The sequence below is a fragment of the Phacochoerus africanus genome, chromosome 1, assembly GCF_016906955.1.
Source record: "Phacochoerus africanus isolate WHEZ1 chromosome 1, ROS_Pafr_v1, whole genome shotgun sequence".
NCBI classification, from domain to species: domain Eukaryota; kingdom Metazoa; phylum Chordata; class Mammalia; order Artiodactyla; family Suidae; genus Phacochoerus; species Phacochoerus africanus.
Genome location: NC_062544.1, coordinates 197,351,831 through 197,374,069, shown reverse-complemented (window position 1 = coordinate 197,374,069; position 22,239 = coordinate 197,351,831). Strand labels below are relative to the sequence as shown.

Sequence of the window (22,239 nt, the reverse complement as noted above, 5' to 3'; positions counted from 1 at the left end):
TTATGTTCTTTTGTAATCCTACTTTTAGGTTTCTGGAGGAGATGGATGGTTGTAGTGTACTTTAATGTGATGAAAAACTATTAGCTAAGAAAGTCAGCATTGTTCAAGGCCATGCTGCAATTTTACTGCCAGGTCAAAATAATCTATAGTAAATCTCTAATGGTGGCTTTTCAGGTATTTTTGTTATTTGGGAAGATCTTCAAGTCACAATGTAGAGAAATCTACTTAATTTGCCTGCCTTTTACTAATAATTCAATTATTTGTTTATTCATTTAAATAACATTTATGAGCTCTCCTATGTGCCAGGAATTGTACTAACTAGGAGATGAGAATATATAAACAAAATAAGATGAATAATATAAGTACATGTTTTCAAGAATCTTGTAGAAGTACCACAGAAATAAGTAAACCAAGACTATCATGAAGTGTGTTAAGTGCATAGAAGGGTGCAGTGGGGTGTTATCGAAGCTTAGAAGATAGGCACCTAGCCTGGCCTGAATCACTTCCTGGTGCAGCTGAAGTTTGGTCTAAATCTCAAAGAGTGAGTATGAATTCGCCAGATGGATAGAAGAGATCATAGAAGTCTCAGGCAGAGGAGACAGTAAATGTAGAAGCCTAGAGGTATGAAAGAATTTGGAAAATTAGGGAAGACCTCTGATTTGATGCTGAAGCATATGAGATGTGGGGATGTCAGTGGGAAAGAGACTTGAAGGGCTAGTTCACTCTATGATCAGAGTCATTTGCAGCCAGCAGCAAACTGTTACTAGGTCTTGAGATATGTCTTCCTAAATGAAGGCAGAACATCAGGCTTGTCTACAGTCTATTGCTGAATGGAAACCTCTTCCTTCAAGCAGGCCCCCGAAGCCTGCCAGTGCCAAGACTGGGCTGGGTTGGACTTACTGCTTTACACAAAACAGAAGTGGAAATGGGAGGAAGGACCATGTGAAAGCAGCTTGTAGTTTTCCCAGTGGCTTCTGTTCAGGGATCACAGACTATACCGATATCAGAGGTAAAATAAACTGCTGGCTTTACTGGTCTTCCAAAGGGCCCCTTTCAGTCTCCATGTTTTGTTCTGGCCGTGCCTACAGCATGCAGAGGTTCCTGGGCCAGGGATCCAACCTGCACCAAAGCAGCGACTTGAGCTGCTGCAATGACAATGCTGGATCCTTAACCTGATGTGTCATAAGAGAACTCCTCCATGTTTTTTGTTTGTTTGTTTGTTTGTTTGTTTGTTTTAATTGAGTTTAGTGGTAGATACTGGCAGTTTCTGAGGTTACTCAGCCATTTAAATACTTCATTCTTAAAAAGTGGAGACCAGTGCTGATTTCCACCACTGGGTGATTTGGACATATGACTTCTCATACACACCAAGTAGGATCTTCTAAATGGTCTTGGATGTTTGCCAGGATAATTTTAAGTTTGTTAGTATTCAAAGGGTTATTTATTCAGCCAGATAGTGTGACATTTTCTAAGAAACTGAGAGTTGGAAGGCCCTTTTGTGTTAGCACAGTGCCAGTTTGCTATGAGTGGCCTTGTTGAGTTGGACCTGGCTCCTGGGATTTCTGTTGACAGTTGCCCGAGTTGTATTTAGGGTGCTCTCTTTTTCTAGGAAAGCTGAAATTTCCCAGCTGATTATGAGTTTCTAGAGATGGACTTAAGTGTAGAATTCACACAAAATTCTTTATCTGTTACCACTGTTTGAAAGGAAGGAATATATATGAGTCCCTGGTCTGAACACTGTGTTTTCTTCTCAGCATTGCTAGATGTCAGCTACAGCAGCCAAATGCTTTTTTGTTAGAGACAGACACTGTTAATTGTTTCAAAATGATACTTCTGTCATGCTTAAAGATGGCTCTAGGACAGTCTATTTGTTTGCCCACCATGAAAAGGAACTAGGTGTCAGGGTTTGCAGCTACCTCACAAACGCTGGATTTTTAATGCAGCAAATGAAAGAGCTAAATAATGACTATCCAACTGGAGTAGGCTGATGAGTTTGGACCTACCTAAGTTGAGGGTATTGTATGGAGATATTGAAGTCAGCACGGTGTTTCAGATGGTCAGTGATGCTTGTTGTTTATATCTCTGTGACCAACTCTCTCACTGCGTGGCCTGATAAGGAATTGTTTTTTTTTTGTCTTTTTGCTATTTCTTGGGCCACTCCCACGGCACATGGAGGTTCCCAGGCTAGGGGTCCAATTGGAGCTGTAGCCACCGGCCTATGCCAGAGCCACAGCAACGCGGGATCCGAGCCGCGTCTGTGAACTACACCACAGTTCACGGCAACGCCGGATCGTTAACCCACTGAGCAAGGCCAGGGATTGAACCCTCAACCTCATGGTTCCTAGTCGGATTCGTTAATCCCTGCGCCACGACGGGAACTCCAGGAATTGTTTTCTTAAATGTTGTGATGGGTGAAAAACCTAAGGAGTAAGGGGAACCTTTCCCTTCATTCCTTCACAAACTCCAAAAATGAATTCACTCCAAAACAAGCAATAAGTGGGTTAACTGAATCTGTGCTAGTCCAAATATGTATTTATCAACCCCAAAGGATAGGGCCCATTAAAAAAAAAAAAAAAAAGAGGAGGGATTCTTTAGTAACTGTTTAACAGCCATAGTCACTTAAATTAGATTTTCTAATACCAAATCTCTTTTCCCCATATATTATCCCTCCTCTCCTTTCTTTTTTAAACTAGTTTCTGTTTCTATCAGTTCTTTCTTCTCATTGTGATGTCAGTTGTGCCTTAGGGAACCTCTTATCTCTGACTAAAACCAAAATATTCCTGCATTTTTCACTGAGTGAAAATCGGAAATTTTTTCTTTTAAATTTTATCGAAATAACCGCTGGATTCACAGAAAAATTGCAGAGTAAATTTTGAGTCCTGCTTCTTTTTGCTTCTTTACTCTTTCAGTAACACTAGTTTTTCTTTCCCGTGTGTGGCACTTTTCTTCTTCAGCCAGAATCTGTGTTGGCAGAAGAATCTTGTATGAATTGTGTATAGTAGAATCTGCTGTTTCTGCTTGCCCAGAACCCCTTTTTCTCTTATTTAACACATACCTGTGTATATTTGGGAGATTATTTGATCTGACCCCCACCTGGTGGGCCAGCAAATAATGTGCCTTACTCTTCATCATTGTGGGGGTGGGCTTAGTAGTGATGAGTGACAAAGTGAACTGGCATTTTTGAGAACCTGTATGAATATTGGGCTTTTCTCCTTTTTCTACTATAGACACAAGAGATTTTATGAACATGTAGTTGCTAGGAGTCAGCTTTGCTGCTCCTTCGATTTATAAATAAAATAACACCAATAGAGTAAGTTAATGACAGGAATATTGATCTGGTTTTGTGTGGATTTAGTGAGTAGATATTATAGGGAGGCAGATTTCAAATTGTTATCAGAAAAAGTCTTTAGTATTGTCTTATTAACTGGTAACTTATTCCATTGCTGGCAAGATTCGATTAGTAACTGCCCCTATGGCTAGATGATCCCTGCCAAGGATTAGAAGGGATTTATGCCCTGGTGTGTGTTGGGCAGAGTGACATTTTAAACTATTCTAGCTCCAAGAAACCATTTACTACTAGTGGTTAATACTAATACTAATAATATGATTTCTATCTTTTACTATTAATAGTAATATTGCCATTTGGTAAGCATATATTATATGCTGTATATAGTGCTAGGCATCTTACATATGCATCCTGGTTAAGCCTCATACTAACCCTCTGTTGATATCCACATTGATGTGGATTAAAGACCTAGTTTTTATTTTTTTATGTGTATTATTTCAGCCCTCTTAGTAGATTTCAAAATTGCTCTTAAGAGAGAAGCCAGTAGTATGTTTTGTTTTATTCCTTACAGTTGCCACAAATGGGAAAGGATGGAATAGATTCAATGTAAAAATTGTCTGTTCAGTCCTCCTTCACTTCCAAACCTCATCAATGTTATCTGAAAGCTACCACTATGGGAAAGCTATAGGCTGGGTATTTTCTCACCATTCTGTCATCTTAGCATCTGTGTAACCTTGGGGAAGTTACTTAACATTGCTGAGTCTCAACGTTCTCATCTGTATGATGGGATAATAATAGTGCTCCCTCTAGTAGGGTCGTTACAAAATTTAGTTAACCTATGCAAAACATTTAAAACATTATTTTTAGTTCCATTTTTTTTTCTCCTTTAATAATGAGTATTTAATTGTATATACATTTAAATTACTTTAAGGGGCTGTTGCTTTTGTTTGTTTGTTTTTTGTTTTTTTGGTGCCACACCCATGGCATATGGAAGTTCCCAGGCTAGGGGTTGAATAAGAGCAATAGCTGCTGGCTTATGCCACAGCCACAGCAGCTTGGGATCCAAACCACACCTGTGACCTACATCACAACTCATGGCAATGCCGGATCCCTGACCCAGTGAGCAAGGCTAGGGATCAAACCCACATCCTCATGGATACTAGTCAGATTCACTTCTGCTGCAACACAACAGAAACTCCGGGGGGGGGGGGGGGGGGGGGGGGAGGGGCTGTTGCTTTACTGGAATTCAAGAAGGTACTACTTCTTCTTTTTTTTTTTTTTTTTTTTTTTTGCCTTTTCTAGGGCCGCTCCTGGGGCATATGGAGGTTCCCAGGCTAGGGGTCTAATCAGAGCTGTGACCACCGGCCTACGCCAGAGCCACAGCAACGTGGGATCCGAGCCGCATCTGTGACCTACACCACAGCTCACAGCAATGCTGGGTCCTTAACCCACTAAGCAAGGGCTTAGTGGTTCCTAGTCGGATTTGTTAACCACTGCGCCATGACGGGAACTCCAAGGTACTAGTTAACTTCTTCTTGGTGTCATTATTGTGAATTTTCTACCTTCTTATGTAATACATCAGTTGGGAATTTTTAATAAAAAATCGAGAGGAAAATAAATAACTCATCTAATAATTTTGCTTGCATGTGTTTTACCCTTGGATCACTCACTTGCAGGGAAGCCCAGGAAAATTACAGTTAAAGATTGTGAATTTTTAGCTTCATAGTCAGAAAGATTTCGCTATCCTCTTCAGAATTAAAGTGAAGTAGAAATCGAGTTTCAAATGGTCATAATGTGTGTGTTTGGGTGTTAAAAAAGAGAGCTTTCTTTATAGTCATTTTAAAGAATTTTAAATATTGTGAATCAGGTTTTGGACTGCCATGGGAATGTCAGCTTAGAAATTCAAGAGGTATTCAAATCTTGCTGATGTAATGGATTTTTAAACACGTTTTAATTACACATTTGAAGTGCTGATTATACCCTATGGATTTATTTGCTTATGAAAAGTCAAATTATGAAATTACAATATTGCAGAACACTTTCTACTTCATCAGATTAGTTTCACCATTCATTCCACAAATGTTAAATTTTGCAATACTTAGAAAATCTTGATACTACATTATAAAAAGGTACTTAAATATAGATGAAAAAGATAGATGTTTGTCTTCTTCTTCTTATATTGATGTTAAATAAAAGATGGAATGTTTTTGTTTAAAACCAATTCCTCATTTCCCAACCCCAAACAAAGTAAGTGAATGGCAGTGTGAACAAAGGCTTCCTTTAAATCTGTTATTCAGTTCAAGTATGTGTTAGGGGAAAAATTGTATATAAAACCTAGCAATGGAAAAGGGAATTGTAAATAGAAAAGTAAAATATGTAGAGGAGACAAATATTCTGTGCATTTAGCTTTAAAATCCCAATGGGGAACGCTTGTTAGAAAGAAAGACAACACACTCATTAATATAAACATAAATGCCCAAAGAGTAATAGTCTGACATGTTAGTTTGCCACAATAGATTTACCCATTGAAATCGGTCCACCAGTCTTGACCAGCAAGTAGGATCTTAATTTTACCATTGGTTCAATTGTAATGGAATAAAGATTTTCACACAATATCTTAGTCATAGGCTTTCTTGGATTGTAAAGGAGCATCAATTCAACGTTGTTGGTTCATAGATAATTAAACTCCTTATAAATGTCATTTCTTCACACAGTTGCAGGGTCTTACATGGAAAAGGGCTCTGTTCATTTTCTATTTAAATCACAAGAAGAGATTATAGAATTGATTAATGAAAACAGCTTATTTTTTGGAGATCAGTTAGAAAACCTAAAGTTATGAGTAGAAAGTAATAAAAGAAAGATAGCTGGCTGGGTTTTCCCCCTCCTTTACAGTGATATGGTAGAAATATAAGGAAAATGCATAACATCCTTTAGTTAGGAAATCTGGTCCCTTCACTTGCTAAAGGGCTCAGTTTAGAGTAAGAAAAGAAAAAATATTTTTGGCTGCAGCTTTAGTAAACAATGAATGATGAAAAATATTGCAGAAATATCTTCAAGAGATCTCACAACTTTGAGCACAGACCTTATCAAATTTATATTATCTGTAATCCTCCACAAAGCTTGGCAAATGAGTAACCGAGCCTGATTTTGGCAGGAGAGAAGGAAGTACTAGTTCCAGCATCAAACCAAAATTATGAAAAATACCCAACCAACAAAAACCAGTTATTTCTTCTCCTGAATAATAAAGACATCATGTTTGCATATAGGACAGCTTTTGCATTATTGCTCTACGTATAAGAATATATTAAGGAACTCATAACAGACTGCACATTACAAACTTAAGGTTCTTTGGTGAAGAATGAAAGAAAACAGTATTTGAGCTTTAAAGAAAATAATCTCATCCACTTTGCTTTTATCTATTGATCCGTTGGATCCTCTCACAGAGCAGGGAGAGGTACTGTGTGAGTTTCACCATGGCAACGATAGCCACGCCCCCAGCCATCATACATGTTGGCCAAAAGAGTGAATGGAACAGCACGTTGGAACTGTAGAGTTTGGTTAGGATGACACTCTTCTGGTTTCCTTCTGGGTCAGAATAGCAGGAGAAGTGTTGGTACTTCTTGAAGTTTTCCATGACAACATTCACCAGGGACATGGATTCTTCAAAATTTTTTCCACACTTAGGTATATAGGAGCACTGTGGAAAATGAGATAAACTGTCACCAGAAGATACTGTGTGTGTGTGGTATCAGGAATGGGGTATGGAGGCCAACTTAATGATGTATGAAACAACCATGATGGTTATTCTTTTTTTTTTTTTTTTTTTGCTTTTTAGGTCTACACCTGCAGTATATGGAGGTTCCCAGGCTAGGGGTCAAATTGGAGCTATAGTTGCTGGCCTACACCACAGCCACAGCAACGCCATATCCAAGTAACATCTGTGACCTACACCACAGCTCACAGCAACGCCAGATCCTTAACCTGCTGAGCAAGGCCAGGGATCGAACCTGCAACCTCATGGTTCCTAGTCAGATTTGTTTCCACTGTGCCACCACGGAAACTCCAGTTATTCTTTTCATATTCAAACTAGTGCCTCCAGAAACCCTAAGAGTTCACCCATAGATTAAAACAATATTTTTAGATATCCAAATATCTCTTAATTAGATAACTAAGAGATAGGTATTACTCATATTGATAACTGTGATAACACTCATATTGATATGAAATCATTCCACTACTCATATTGATTAAATATTGATTAAAATTGGGTGTCTGCAGTGGATTCTTTTTGCCATAGATAAGCATGATGAGTGTCAATTATTCCCTATTGAACAAACCTTTTCGTGGAATCAGAGTGTCAACCTTTCTGTCTTGTATCTGTCTGCCACTGTCCATGTAATATCAAAAGCTATGAGCTCTTTTAGGGAAAATGGTTTATTCTTATCTTTTGGGATTGGCTTAATTTTTGCAGCCAAATCACCTTGCTAACCTTGCTACTAGTCAAGAAAACAGTTATACACCTGGTGAGTTGCTAAAAAAGAATCTCAGAAAGCATAAGAATATTAATAGTTAAAGAGCTCTGATAAATGATTCAAGTCCAATTAGCATAACAAAGTAACTTTTTCCATAAAGTAAGGGAAAATAAAGCAGAACCAGTTTACTCTTAAGCCAGCAGCCATCTGAAAATTTACATCTTTCGTTTCATCTTTTCACCTATCTTTCTTGCTATATCCGTTCTATATGCCTCTCCTTTTTCCTTTTTTTTCCTCCATACTTATGTCCTTTGATTTCTGTCTTTGTATCTCTTCTTTTCACCCCACCCTGCACCCTAGCCCTCACCTCTCTATGTCATTTCCCCCTCTATTCCCTCTTCCTGTTCTCCTTTCTCCTTCTCTCTCTTCTCTGGATACAGATGGAATTAAATAACTTTTCAGTTTTTGTTACTTATTGGTATGTTTTTGCATACATTGTTCTTAATTTAAAAAGCAGTCTCTGAGGAGATGAAATCTTTGTGACCCTCTTCCTTGGTCTGTAAATGAACAGTGGTGAAATTGACATAACAATGAATCTAACTTTTTAAAAAAGTTAGGAAAAATGAAATTTAAGTCACTTCTCTGGGAAAGTGCAGGTCCTTGGTTAACTCTTTCCCCTCTTTATGGTAAAGCTGCTTCCCAATAGGAAAAAAATTCCTGTCCTTTGTTATACACATTATTAAATGATTAATTTAGCTGATTTGTATGAATTAAAGTGGTTTGTGACATGATCATGGCTAGCTAATGTAGTGTTCTAATGTGAATTAGAAAACTACGGCCTCTCATCAAAAACACTATTATTCTCTGTTGAAAAATTACCATAATACCCTAATGAAAACCCTGCCACATATTTTACTGCTATTCTCAATTTATAAGTTGTGATTTAAATACTTATATCTATGACTTTTACAATATGACTCGTACTCCTAGGATTGTACAGTACATAACTCACATTACTGTATACAGAGACACAGATGAGATGGGCCATTGGTGAACTTTGAGGTATACTGATGGGAGCTTTTAGGCAGGATCCTGGAATTCCAGAACCAATTTAGACATATATTTCATAGGAAGAAAACATAAAAGAAATGTGATGAGCTTTGCAAATTGAGTATCTTTGAATGACTCTTTCCCCTGACCTTATTAGTGAGTGTACTTGCTTTGTTTGTTGTGCTGTAATCATTGGATTATTTGCCTATAAATAGCAGGAAGATTCTTCTGTTAGTTAAAAAGGGAGGATGAGCATGCTGATGTTTATCATAAACAAGGCTTAAAGTAAGGTTCCTAATACAAAGGAAGGTTGACACCTACAAATATAATCAGCTGAGAATAAATGTGGGTATACTCACAGATTTTTTATTTTTTATTTTTTATTTTTTTTTGTTTTGTTTTGTTTTTTTTTTTTGGCTGCACCTGTGGCATGTAGAAGTTCCCAGGTCAGGGATTGAACCTGAGTCACAGCAGTGACATTGTCAAATCCTTAACTGCTAGGCCACCAGGGAACTCCCAGTCCTAGAGCTTTTAGATTTTAGATCATTCTTTTTTAGGTGGGAGGTGTGGGCTAGGAAATACTTAACTTTTGACTCTGCCTGATATATAATAGAAAGGAACATACAAATAATATTTTTATATACACAAGACACTTAAGTACCATTCAAGATTTATTAATTTTTAAAAAATTTTTATTTTTTTTAATTTTAGGTTTTTTTTTTGTTTGTTTTTTGTTTTTACCATGGCTATAGGTTATTCTTTGTGCCTAATATATGACTATTTAAACCTAGCAAGGGGTGTTCCCGTCGTGGCGCAGTGGTTAACGAATCCGACTAGGAACCATGAGGTTGCGGGTTCGGTCCCTGCCCTTGCTCAGTGGGTTAACGATCCGGCGTTGTCGTGAGCTGTGGTGTAGGTTGCAGACGTGGCTCAGATCCCGCATTGCTGTGGCTCTGGCGTAGGCTGGTGGCTACAGCTCCGATTTGACCCCTAGCCTGGGAACCTCCATATGCTGTGGGAGCTGCCCAAGAAATAGCAACAACAACAACAACAAAAAGACAAAAGACAAAAAATAAATAAATAAATAAATAAATAAACCTAGCAAAACTCCGAGGCAATCATTCAGAGGAAGATTTAGACTCCCATCTCCCATCTTAATCCTGAATTTTGCTAATAAGCCTTTGTGCTTGGCACATTCACTTAAGTTTTCTTTGGTATTGAAAATGCAGAGATGGCCCCACAGCATGACCCTTCCTTTCCCAGTTGAGAAAACCAGGGTTCTGTCACCTTCTGACTGTCCTTTCCCTTACAGCAAAGATACAGCAGTTGCATCCTCTCTCAAAATCTTGGGAAAGCAGCTGAAATTTTCTTGGCTTCCCTTCTAGACTCTTTCACATCAATAAAAGTTATTTTCATTCTTGTGATGGACAGAGGTTTTGAGAAAGTACCTGTTGGGATTTTGTTTAGACATGCTTCACTAGGCATGTGTGAAGCAAAAAGTGACAGGTCTTCACCCTAAAAATAAAAGGCTGATGGGATGTGTGGAGGCAGTAGGAGGGGAGTGTTTGGTTGGATAATCTTACTGAGCAGCCCCCTTTTCCTTATGATGGTAGGAAGACAGCTATCAATTCTCAGGACTACCTTGCGGGAAGTGTTTGTTCTTCATTTGTTTTTATAGAAAGGGCAGTGTCTTATTTCAGAGAGGGGTTAGAAGTGTAATGAAATCTAATCAAGATTTATTGTGTGTCTAATATGACAGGTCGTGTGCTGGACATAGGCATGAAAAACAAACAATTTAAAATAAATCATTAGAAATAGGACAAGGGTGGGGGTGATGAAGTGGGACTAGGAATGAGGCTAAAAGGCTCTCACATCACAGAGGTGGGCCACACATTTGCCTTCATAACTCTGAGGTAGCCAGACATCCTGGTCCACAATGCTCTTGAGATGGAAACAAAAACACTGCTCATGTGAAATAAAAATATTCTTGGTTCCAAAGTCAGATGGGACTTTTTCAGGGTCCTCAAACAGTGAATATTGTGCACATATTTATCAAGCATGTATGATGTGCCAAGCTTTGTGTTATATGCTGGAGAAGGAGACATAATCCCTATGTTCAAAGGATGTAGAGATCCCCAGATGGCAGCCTTGGACTACTCTGGCCCACAAGTGTATTTCAAATTTTTGAGTTCTCTTCTGAACTTTTGTGATAGAGGAGGTGAGAGAATCTTTCGGGATGTTATTTTCATTCCCTTTTGAGGCTTCGTGCTCCTTACCATCACTTTTAAAAAATTAAATCCCACAAAATTTAGTTTAGACTTTTTTAGTTTTCATTTCTAATATCTGCTTGATTTTGGCAGGTGTGACTGTTTGAAATGTTTGGTAGAGGAGAGGAAGAGAGTATTCACACTCTGCTGTGCACTGAGGTTTCCTGCAGTATTGAGACAGGTCCCTCCAGAGAGGTTTTCATATTCTGTGTTTCCCAGAGCTTTCGTATTTTTTTAAAATGGCATTTCTGCTTGATGTGGTATAGAGGAGAAGCTTAGAAGACCTTGAAAATCTGCTAATAAGTTTCCATTGTGCCTCAGTGGAAACAAATCTGACTAGTATCCATGAGGATGCAGTTTTGATCGCTGGCCTCGCTCAGTGGGTTAAGGATCTGGTGTTGCTGTGAGCTGTGGTTTAGGCTGGCTGCTGCAGCTCCGATTTGACCCCTAGCCTGGGAACCTCCATATGCCATGGTGTGGCCCTAAAAAAACAAAACAAAAAAACACGAAAAACAACCCACTAGTGAAATAGAAGATGTATAGAGCTTTGGGATTAGTCAATACCAACAAATGCTTAAATCAGGGAGCCCTCAGGTCCATGATGTATCCAGTTAGGCCTAGAGTAAGTCAGATATATAATCTGACCTTGCCCTTCACCATGGTCCTCTTTCTCAGAAATGGAAAGGAGTAGGTTCCTTCTCTATGCTTTTCTTCTTGATGCTCAGTCAGGGCACATTCTTCCCTTCATTTCTACACAAAGCTGCCCTTAGCTATGCTAGAATTCAGTTCACTTCTGGTGAGCACTGACTAAACTTTGTCAAGCATAGAAGCATTTCTGGATCTATGACCTATAGGCAGTTTCAGCAAATGTCTAATAAATATCCCTAAATTTAAGGTGCTAATTATGGGGATATCATATGTCAAATTTCTGGGCTCTTTTTCCTCTTCTTTTCAGGGTGCACTTCTATTTAGTATCTACTCTGTGTAAACCGGTCTTAAATATACAAACTTGACTGTCGCTATGGATCATGGATAGTTCTGTTCCTTGCTTGTGGCCTTTTACTTGATCCTAAACACCTCTTGGAGTATGAGGGAATGGCATGGATTCTCACCTATTCACTAAAATATACCATCAGAAGGGTAAATACTTCATAGTATTTAGACTTTTTAAAGTTCTTATCTTCACTCTCGCAAGAGGATTCTTTAATGTTTTATGTTTTAAGAGATAGCATGATGAGGTAAAGAGATTTTGATTTTGATTCAGACCCAATTAGGGAGTAACTGTGTGACTTTGGGAAAAAATTATTTCTTTTTCTGAGCTCAGCTTCATTATTGTGAGGTGGAGATAATAGTGTTACCTAATAGGTGGAATTGCTGCTGTAATTAAACAAATGAGTTCATGTAAAATATTTAGTATTATATAGTGCCTGGCACATTGTAAGCTCTTGATAAAATTTGGCTATTATTCCTTTAGGAGTAGGGTTTTAGTCAGGATTAAAGGAGATGATATTGTAAGTTCTTAGTAGTGCTGGGTATAGACTATGTAATAGACACTTAATAAATGTGGGTCCCTCTCCCCCCCATTTAGATTCTCAACTTCAGTTTATTCCCTTTTATCTTTAAACCAAATTCCATGCCGAGGAACTCAATGCTTACAAGCTTTGATGAAAATCTAGGATCTCTCGGCATTCAAGCTAAAAGCTAAATAAAATTTAGAGCAATGGTTCTGCCACTGTTCAGAGACATTATTAGTTGTTATACTTGGAGGGAGGATGATGTTAGTCATCTAGTGGGTAAAGGCAAGGGGTCCTGCAGTGTACAGAATAGATCTCCACCCTACCTTCACAGTCAACAAAGAAATAATCCACCCCAAATGTTAATGGTCCCGAGGCTGGAAAATTATGGTCCAAATATGTGTGCTTTCTGGATTTGGGAAACCCAGAAAGCTTCTGAATGGGTGACAAAATGAGAGGTGATGCTGAGTTTGATGTTGTAAATAATTGGCTAATTTATAGAATGTATTCTTCATCTGAAGTAGCTGTCTTCCTTATGACAGTTAGATAAAATACCACATATGTGGTATTATACTACTTACCAAACAAAAGTGGATATATTTTCTTGTTTTGCACAAAAACTCATTTAAAATCCATGCTCAAAGCAGATGGGTATGCTTTGGGGATCCCTGGTGGGTAAACAAGGTTTTAAACTCTCAAAGGAGATCAGCATTGAGAAATTTAGCAACCATAGTGAATTAATATTCAGCCACTGTTTATGATTCCAATGTCAACCTTTCAGCCAGGAGAAGCAAGGGCCCTTGAGCCTCCTTGCAGCTCCTGGAGACTGTTAGTCTGCCATTTTCTCCATAAGAGCATGCCAGCTTATCAGCTTAAGCAGCTTTAGTTGTAATGTTGACAAGAGCTGGTCAATGAGTTTAAAAGCTAAAGAAAAAGAATATATGAGAGAGTATAAAAATTTTAAAATGTAATACTTCTGGATATATTTCTACAAAGAAGTGGACAGCTTGACTGATATCTCTTTGCCTCCTGTCTTCTTAGATCAGACATTGTCAGGAGTGCCTCATGTATCTAAAAACCATGGCCATTTGTTGGTAACTATGAAAACTACTGTTTTTGGTGAGCTTCAGGGAAGAGTAGCAGGAAGGAGAGGCCAAGATAGGGAATAATTTATTTTTTTCCTCAAGGAATATCTCATATATTTCTCATGCTACAGTAAGATCATGGTTTAGTGACATTTTGGTATGAAGATAACTGTATTTTCAATGTCTGTACTTCTGATTAAAGGCAGAGGACAGCTATCCAGAGAATGAGTTACTGGGTTAGGAAGGTAAGCCTATTGTTTGGTGTTACCTTTTCCCTGAGAGTGTCTGTTGATTATAGAAGGCAGGATGGAATTTTTGATAGTCTTGCAGAGCTAGGGGCAGAAATTGTCATTAGTGGCCTCTCAAGAGGGGGTCCTGATAACTTCCTATTCACTTTGGGTTGAGCTCTTAAAGGTGTCATTAGAAGTAATGGTCAACCTGAAGAAGACAGTTCAGTTCAAACTTGAGTATCTCAATTTATGTAGTCAGAATGAGGTGATCACGAATGGCTGGTGTAATTAGGGGCCTGGCAGAAACAAATGGAAATAAGTTTTGGAAAAGATGACATTGTAACATCAACCTAGGCTTAATATTTTATAAATAACTGTTCAGATATGATATTTGACATCTAGTAAAAAATAACCAGACATTATGAGAACATGAAAATAAATAAGAAAAAAAAAAAAAGAGTAGGCACATAGGGGCTTCAGATATTGAAGTCTTCAAAGTAAACTTTAACTACAATTTTACTTATTATGTTGAAGAATTTAAAACAGAAGAGATGAAATATTGCAGGAAATGAGAAATTATAAAATAAGACCCAAATGGATATTCTAGAAATGAAAAATATAACAAGAGAAATTAAGAACTCAGTGGATGGTTTTAACAGTAGATTTGTCAGAGTTGAGGAAAGAATTGAGAATCAGAAGATAGATCAGTATCTAGAAAGAAGCACAGAGAGACAAAAGAAGGGAAAAGAGACAGGAAGACGCACAGGGGATACAATAAGAATAATTAACATATGGCCAGTGGATTCCAAAAAGGAGAATTGAGAAAGAATGAGAGCATAGACAACATTTGATGAGATAATGCCTGAGAACCTTTGAAAACTGACAAAGAACATTAAGGAGAGAGGCTTGGGAGCAGTAAGCAGGCTAAATAGAAATAAATGTACACTTTGGCACAACTGTAGTAGTTCAACTGTAGAAAACCAAAGGAAATAACCTTTAATGTAGACCAAGATTACTTTCAAAAAAGTAGCAATTAAACTGATAGCTTATTTCCAAATAGTATCAATGCTCACTAGAAGACAATGGAATGTTTTCAGTGTAGAGAAACAAAATAACAGCCAACTTAGAATTTTATATTCAGTGAGTATATGCTTCAAGAATGAAAATGAAAAGAAAATATTTTCAGACAAATGAATGCTGAGAGATTTCTTTAGAGAAGATATTGCAGTGAGTGATTAAAGAGTGTTCTTCAGGGAGTAGAAAAATGATCCCAGATGGAAGACCAAAGATAAAGGAAGGAACAAAGAATAAGAGAATGGAAAATCATGGGGACACATCTAAATAGACAGCTACTATATAAAAAAGAATAATATTATCTACATGAGCTTAAAGTATATGTAGAATAAAAATGATATCATATAACTTGCGAAAAGAATAAATGGAGGTAAAATGTTTTAATGTCCTTGCTTAGTCAAGATTTCAAGTTGTCATCACTAGTTAAACACTAAAAGAATAGCAACAGAACAGATAACTTTCAAGAAAATAGATGGGAAAATGTGGTCACAAAATAATCCAGTGAAGAAAATGTTGGTCTTTTCATAAATGGACTGGGACAAATGACTGTATGAATAAAAAACCCAGACACTTGATCCCTACATAAAAATCAGTTCCAGGCATGTTGTATTCTAAATGTGAAAGGAGAAATAATAGCATATCAAGAAGTCAATTTGGAAGAATGACTCCATGGCCCCAGGGTAGGTAAAGAATTTTTAAAGACAGCAGGACAACCAAACAATTAAAAAAAAGAAAAGAAAGAGAGTGGGAGAAGAAGAGAGGGGAAGGGGAGGAGGAGGAAAGGGAAGAAAGGAGTGAAAAAGAAGAAAAAAAATATTGATGAGATTTGGTTGCATTGAAATTAGAAACTTCTTTCATTCAAACATCATTAAGAGAGTGAAAAGGCTAGATTTCAGAAGAAGATATTTGCAATACTACAATCAAGGAAGGTTCACATCTAGATTTAAAGAATTCCTGCAGTTAATATTAAGAAGAAACAATGCAATAGAAACAATTCAGTAGGAATAAAGGAAATTGAACAGACAATATATAAAAAAGGATATTCAAAATGCGAATAAATAAATGAAAAGGTACTTGATAATGTTAGTCATCAGAATGGCAAGGTTCTGATTTCCTACAGTGCAGGAAATATTTTATTTCTTTGGTTATATGGGGGATCTCTGTAATAAGTGTTTGAGGTGTACTTTTTCATTTATTGCCTGTTTCACAGTTAAAAACAAGGTAAATAAACCAAATGAGACTTAGTATCATGATGACAGCAAACAAGATACTGGCCCTGAAGTTTTAACTGAGAATTTTTATGGTAGGTTCACTCCCCCTTTATGGCCTAAATAATGCATTCAGAGGGCTGTTCTGATAAAATGTCAAAACAAGAAAATAGAAACATGACCCACTTTTTGATACCTATCAATTTGGTATCAAATTCCAATTTTTAATTCCTTGGAGAGTTATGGGCTTTCATCATTATAGATCAGCTTTGACTTAAAAATCTGACTTGAGGAATCTTGAAAAAAGTGCACTATACATAAGATATATGTTATGTATATTTTTAGGACAGGATTAGGACTGATATTGTTTGTGGTTACCATATACAAAAGGGTATCAGAGCAGATGTTGTATCATCAGAGATATTTGCAAGAATTAAGTTACTGTAACCAACATGCAAGCTGGATTTCCTTAGTTTGTGTCAGCATATCATAAAACAAGTCATATGTTCTAGTATCAAGCTTCAAAACTACTGCATTTTTTCAATACATGTAATCTATATCATTTAGGTGCTGATAATGGTAATGAAAAATTTTTTTACTAAAAATGTTAGAGTTATGAGAGTTGTATCCTGGTGATGAGGGCCAGTTGTTCTACTGGAGAATGGCATCAGGTTGTCTATCTGTCAGAGAGTACTCTGACCATTTAAATTGCTGCCATAAATCCAAAACTTATTAACTTAAAATTGATAATGGCAGGTTGGTTCTGCTGACATTTTATTGGTCATTCCAGACCTTTTAAATGCAAATTTTATGTGCTGCCTTAACTCAGTATATATTTGTTGAGCACCCACCATGTGGACTTGAATATATCAGTGCTGGAAAATTCAGCCTTTTAAAAATAACATATATGAAGAAATACAGGTACATACACTGTCATCATGGATTGAAGATCTCGCCTGTGCTCTCCTTAGCACTTTCTATAGTAGTCCTCACAGTGACTTTTTAAGATGGTAATTGTTATTGCCTTTTTAGAGAAAAGGATACTGAGGCTCAGAGAAGTTAGGTCACATCTCCAAGACCACATAACTAAGTGACAGTGACCACTGAAAAATAAAACAGTTTTATCCTATGGCTCCCAGGTATATGAAAAATACCTATTTTTTTGATTTGTATAACTCTATTGCACACTTGCTTTGAAAGAGTGAGTCTGTCTATCAATAGGGATATGATGTTTATCCTTCTAAATGCAAAGAAAGGATAAATCTTTACTGCTACAAAGTGAGAGAATGATTTGACCATCACTTGCACATAAAGTAAATGTTTCCCAAGCAAGAGTCAAGTAGTGTAGTGAGTTCTGTGACTGGATGAGGCAGAGCTTGCTTCCTAGTGGCATTTTCCTTTGAAATGCTGGCACAGGGGAACTTCAGAGAGAGAGAAAGAAATGAGCCAGTGCAGAGCTGTGTGGTGGTGAATGAGATGAAGTGAGCACCAAGCTCCTACCTTCTGATTGATTTTCATCGTCTCTTCTGTGTGGTAAAGAAGGAGTTTTTCACCTGAAGAAGTCAGGTTAACATACACCTGGAGACAGGGGTATTGAGATAGTTTCCAGCAGTCTGGACCACAGCTGAAGGAGCAGTTAAATGTTTCTGTGATGGACGCATTCAGCAAGGTGCACTGAGCCTCCTCGGTCCACACACTACAGAGAGACAGGAAGAGTAAGAACAGTTCCAAATGTCAAAGGCAAAGAAGGTGTAATTGCTGGGATCATTTGTCAGCATCTTGACCTGAAGAAACTTCCAAATCTATAATACAATCTTCTCGTTAACATGTATGCCTTTGAATAGAGCAGCTTTGGGCTAACTATAATGTCGACATAGATAAACTTTGCCTGGCATGTGAGAACTTTTCCAATGACTTCCATCGGATATAGTATCATTTTTTCCAATGCTTGATTTAAGTAAGTTTTTTTTTCCTTATCAAATTCCCTGGTAAGCATAAGACAGCATCTTTTTATGTCACAACCTGCACTCACCCTGCATTTCTACATTGTAAGCAGCTTGCCATGCCCTGGTCCTCACCTTGCAAAGTCTGCCCGATTTGTAGTTAGAGATATAAGGGAGATGGGGATGAGATGGTGAAAGGGAAGAGGGGTTTGAGGTCAAGTGTGACAGATAGAAGGACAGTGATATATTTCTTTACAGTCTTTTTAATAAGGGACAAAACATAACTCTAGTCTTTGATTATACCAGGAGCAATCACTTCTTGCATCCCACTTCACCCTAATTGGTGCTTTACATATATTATCTTCTTTTGTTCTCCCAACAACCTATAGGTTGGGTATTAATTTCTTTTAAAGGTGAGAGAATTGAGGGTCAGAGAAATCAAGTAACATGCAAGGTTACACAACTAGTAAGTCATGGAAATTATGATTCTACCCAGACTTTTCTAATGTCAAGGCTTATTCCATTGTGCTGTGTTGCTTTTCCACACAGTGGAAAAGAGGCCCTTCTACGCAGAATAACAAATTCCTATCACTGCCCTGGACCTTTCAATTAGAAAGACTAAACAAACAAAACATGTCCAGCTTCCCACTGGTCAGCTTTTCATTCTAAAATATTTATAATTTTATGATCAAGGGTAATATTTGTGATTAGAAAGTAGCACACCCAGAATCACAATTTTGATTCTGGATGTAAGCTGATTACCATAGTGATCAGAAAAATACAGCATATTTTCTTTGTAGATTAATAGCCTTTCTTTTCTGCTGAACAAGTGTTGATAGGACCTCCCTTTTCTATGTCCAGTTTTATGCCAGACCTAGGATACTAGCTCTGACCCCCTTTGGTGTGTGACAAATTATATTTTCCTGGGATAGGGGTGGTCAGATTTTGCTTACACAAGGAGGAAAAATGTCTTAGATGGTTCTAAGCAGATGTGAGGATCTGAAAGTGGTTTTGGAATCAGTGAACTCCTCAGGCCTCAGTCATCAGCGCTTTCATTGAGAAAGGAGCACAGCTGAAGGCATCAAGAGAAACAGAGTAGAGCAGCCACAAATGGGAAAGATGATGCTTTAATTTTAGCAAATTACTGTGTTTCAGCTAGATTTTGCTTCTAAAATGAAAGTATTAATTTAGGTGGTGAAATGAATGCCACAAAATGGTTTGATTCTCTTTTGGATTGAGATCTCAATTTTTCATTTGAAAGGGCCTCGTTTTCTTTAAGCTGAAGTACTGTGAGACTTTCCTCATTAGTTTTAGCAATGCTGGGTTTTCCTGTGCTCAAAGTGTTCAATTTATGAACAACAGTTAGCTAGAGATACTGTGTAGATTTATCATGAGGCTTACTCAGAAGGGAACTCACTGGCCAACTCAGTATTTAATTGCCTCTCTATTCAGTAAACCTAGGGCAAATATTTAAATAAGAAGGGTTAACAATCTTTTTTTAAATAGTTGTGAGAATTAAGCAACTAATGTATGGCAGGTCCCTGTCACGTAATAGGTAGTTTATACAGAGAGTTGTTACTATTATTATGATGATGTAATCGTATTGACAAATATTATATGCCAGGCATTGCTCAAAGTTCCTTTTAGGGAAAAGGTAAGAGAGGACCTCAGGAATGATAAACTGGGGGGGGGGGGGGGGAGGAGGGAGAAGGGAATCAAAAGACAGCGTCCCAATCCAATGGTATTACCTTTGCATGTATGAGCGCAGGAGTGTGATTCCCAGCAGAAAGTACATCATGATGGAGCACACCATCATGGCCAGTCCCAGGAGAATGGCTCGGTCCTCTCCTGCTTTCAGTGCTGTGACAGTTTTCCTTTTGTCCAGGAGGTCATGGTCCCTGATTTTTTGGTAAATATTTCTGAGGTTGAAAATAATACAGTCTTACATGCAGTGCACAGTTAATCAGCACACCTCTAGAGAGTAAGTCTCTGCCCAGGCCTTTCTAGGGCATAGAGAGGCCAGGAGGGGCCCTCCAAACCTATCTGAATGCAGTTGGATCCCAGCATGTGACCACTGCCTCCCAACATCCCCATCCACCTTTGCCCTGACCTCAACCCTGAGTAGAAACAAGCCTCCTTTATTTACTTGGGGTCCATGTCTAACTGTAATACTTTTTCCTTTTCTCTAAATCTGAAGAAAACAATCCCTCAGCCCTTAAAATAACGCTCTGGGTTTGTTTCCTTTGCCATCCAGCTGATCATCATTGATTTTTTCTAGCCTCTCTGAATACCTAATGGAGCACTAATTCAAATAAATGGAAACATATCAGCAATCTCTCCATTTAATACCTTATTTACCCTCAGTAGTAATAGAATTTATTCTGGTTAGCATTTTTTCTCAAGCTTAGCATTGCTTCGGGCTCTGTTGGCTTGAGATTTATAAGAAATGTGAAGATGTCCAGAGGTGACTTAGCTGCCTTTTCTTGTTTACTTGAGTGAGTTTAGAAAAATGTCAGTCAAATCAAGGAGAGACTCTGTAAGTTTGCACAGTTTTGCAGTATTTTTGCTTTTTATTTTTGAGCAGCAATTTACGGTAGGAAAAAACTGATTGGAGTCACACTGTCTCCTAGTTCAAAACCTGATTTCATGGCTTACCAGCTGTGTGATTTCTACAAATTCCTTAGCCTTTCTGATTCCATTTCTTGCAAAATGGAAATAATGTGTAACTACATCGTTATGTTTAAATGAGATGACATAAATAGGTTATCCAGGAGAATGTCTGACATGAAGTATTTAATAAATGTTCCCATTTAAAAATGGGTGTGTGGAGCTACAGCTTCATGACATGGGCATCAGAACATCCCAAATTTTCTGTTCTTTTCCAAAGAATTTCTAAAGCATAGAATGCCAAGGAAGCGAATACTGTAGAAACTGTATGAGTGGAGGAGGAAAAGGCAGAAAATGAAGTGAGAAACTGCTGGCATCTCTGGCTGGTTGGAGAAGATACAGAAGGAGTGTGGGAAGGTATAGTTAGGGATTCTGAAAGGGCAGGTGGCCAAGGATCTGGGGGATCTCCTCTAGTTTCTATTTTGAGAAGGGACCTTTGGATGGCAGGGGTGCAAAAGGGAGTAGAAGAGGTGTTGGCTTTTAGGACCTGGAACAGAGAGGAGGACAAATAGAATGCTGAAAATGGAAAAAAACAAAAAACAAAACCTCTTAGCCATTTTTATTTTAAGCTTCAGACAAAAAGCCAACATACATGAGACAAACTTCAGATTTTCCTTTTAAATTTTCATCACTAATCACTCTTGCTGCTTGAAAAAGAATTAGAATCGAATGTGGAACTTTGCAGAGGAGGAAGAAATACCTGTTATTTGTTTAATTGTGTGTATATTCAGGGCTTCTATTCAGCTTTGTATTCCAGGATGGCCTTACTGGTATTTACGGTGGCCATACATTCTAGAGGGAGATCTGGTTCATTCTGGGCTGGTTGGTGAATATTTTGATTCCTTATAGAGGTGTGAAAACATCTATATTTCCAAAAGATTTTAAGGAAGAGTATATATTAATGTAGTTATTGGTGTTCCTGTTGTGGCTCAGTGGGTTACGATCCCGATTAGCACCCATGAGGATGCAGGTTCAATACCTGGCGTTGTTTAGTGGGTTAAGGATCTGGCATTGTGGCATTGCTATGAGCTATGGTGAATGTGATCTCAGATGCAGTTCAGATCTCTAGTTGCTGTGTCTGTGGCATAGGCTGGCGGCTGCAGCTCTGATTTGACCCCTAGCCTGGGAACTTCCATATGTTGCCAGTGCAGCCCTTAAAAAAAGCCAAAAAAAAAAAATAGTTACTGAAATTTAAAATTAACCAATTAGCTTATTATTATTACTTAAAAGTTCTGTTCATGAGATAGTTTATACAAATCTTAACTCTTTCCTTGAGGAATAGGCCTTTGTAGTAGGAGAATCATAGCTAAATAGAGACCTTTGTTCATCTTTTCATGGCTGAGGCCTACCTGGCTCCTTTCTACTCTCACTCACTCTTGGCCATTTTCCTCCTGGCTAGAAGCTCTTTTTCATTACTCTGTAGCTCCCATGTCCAATGCCTTG

General features: G+C 37.9%; 1 protein-coding gene across 1 annotated transcript in view; it reads right to left on the bottom strand.

Moving 5' to 3' along the window:
* Window positions 1-6,495: 6,495 nt before the first annotated feature.
* The window catches only part of KCNMB2 (potassium calcium-activated channel subfamily M regulatory beta subunit 2), a 252,089-nt gene continuing 236,345 nt past the window's right edge, over window positions 6,496-22,239 (bottom strand). The window contains exons 3-5 of the mRNA XM_047786798.1: window positions 19,878-20,048; window positions 17,687-17,882; window positions 6,496-6,983 (exon numbers count right to left, since the gene is read on the bottom strand). Of these exons, the coding sequence (XP_047642754.1) occupies window positions 6,699-6,983; window positions 17,687-17,882; window positions 19,878-20,048 (652 nt within the window). The 3' untranslated portion in view covers window positions 6,496-6,698. The remainder of the gene's footprint in view (window positions 6,984-17,686; window positions 17,883-19,877; window positions 20,049-22,239) is intronic.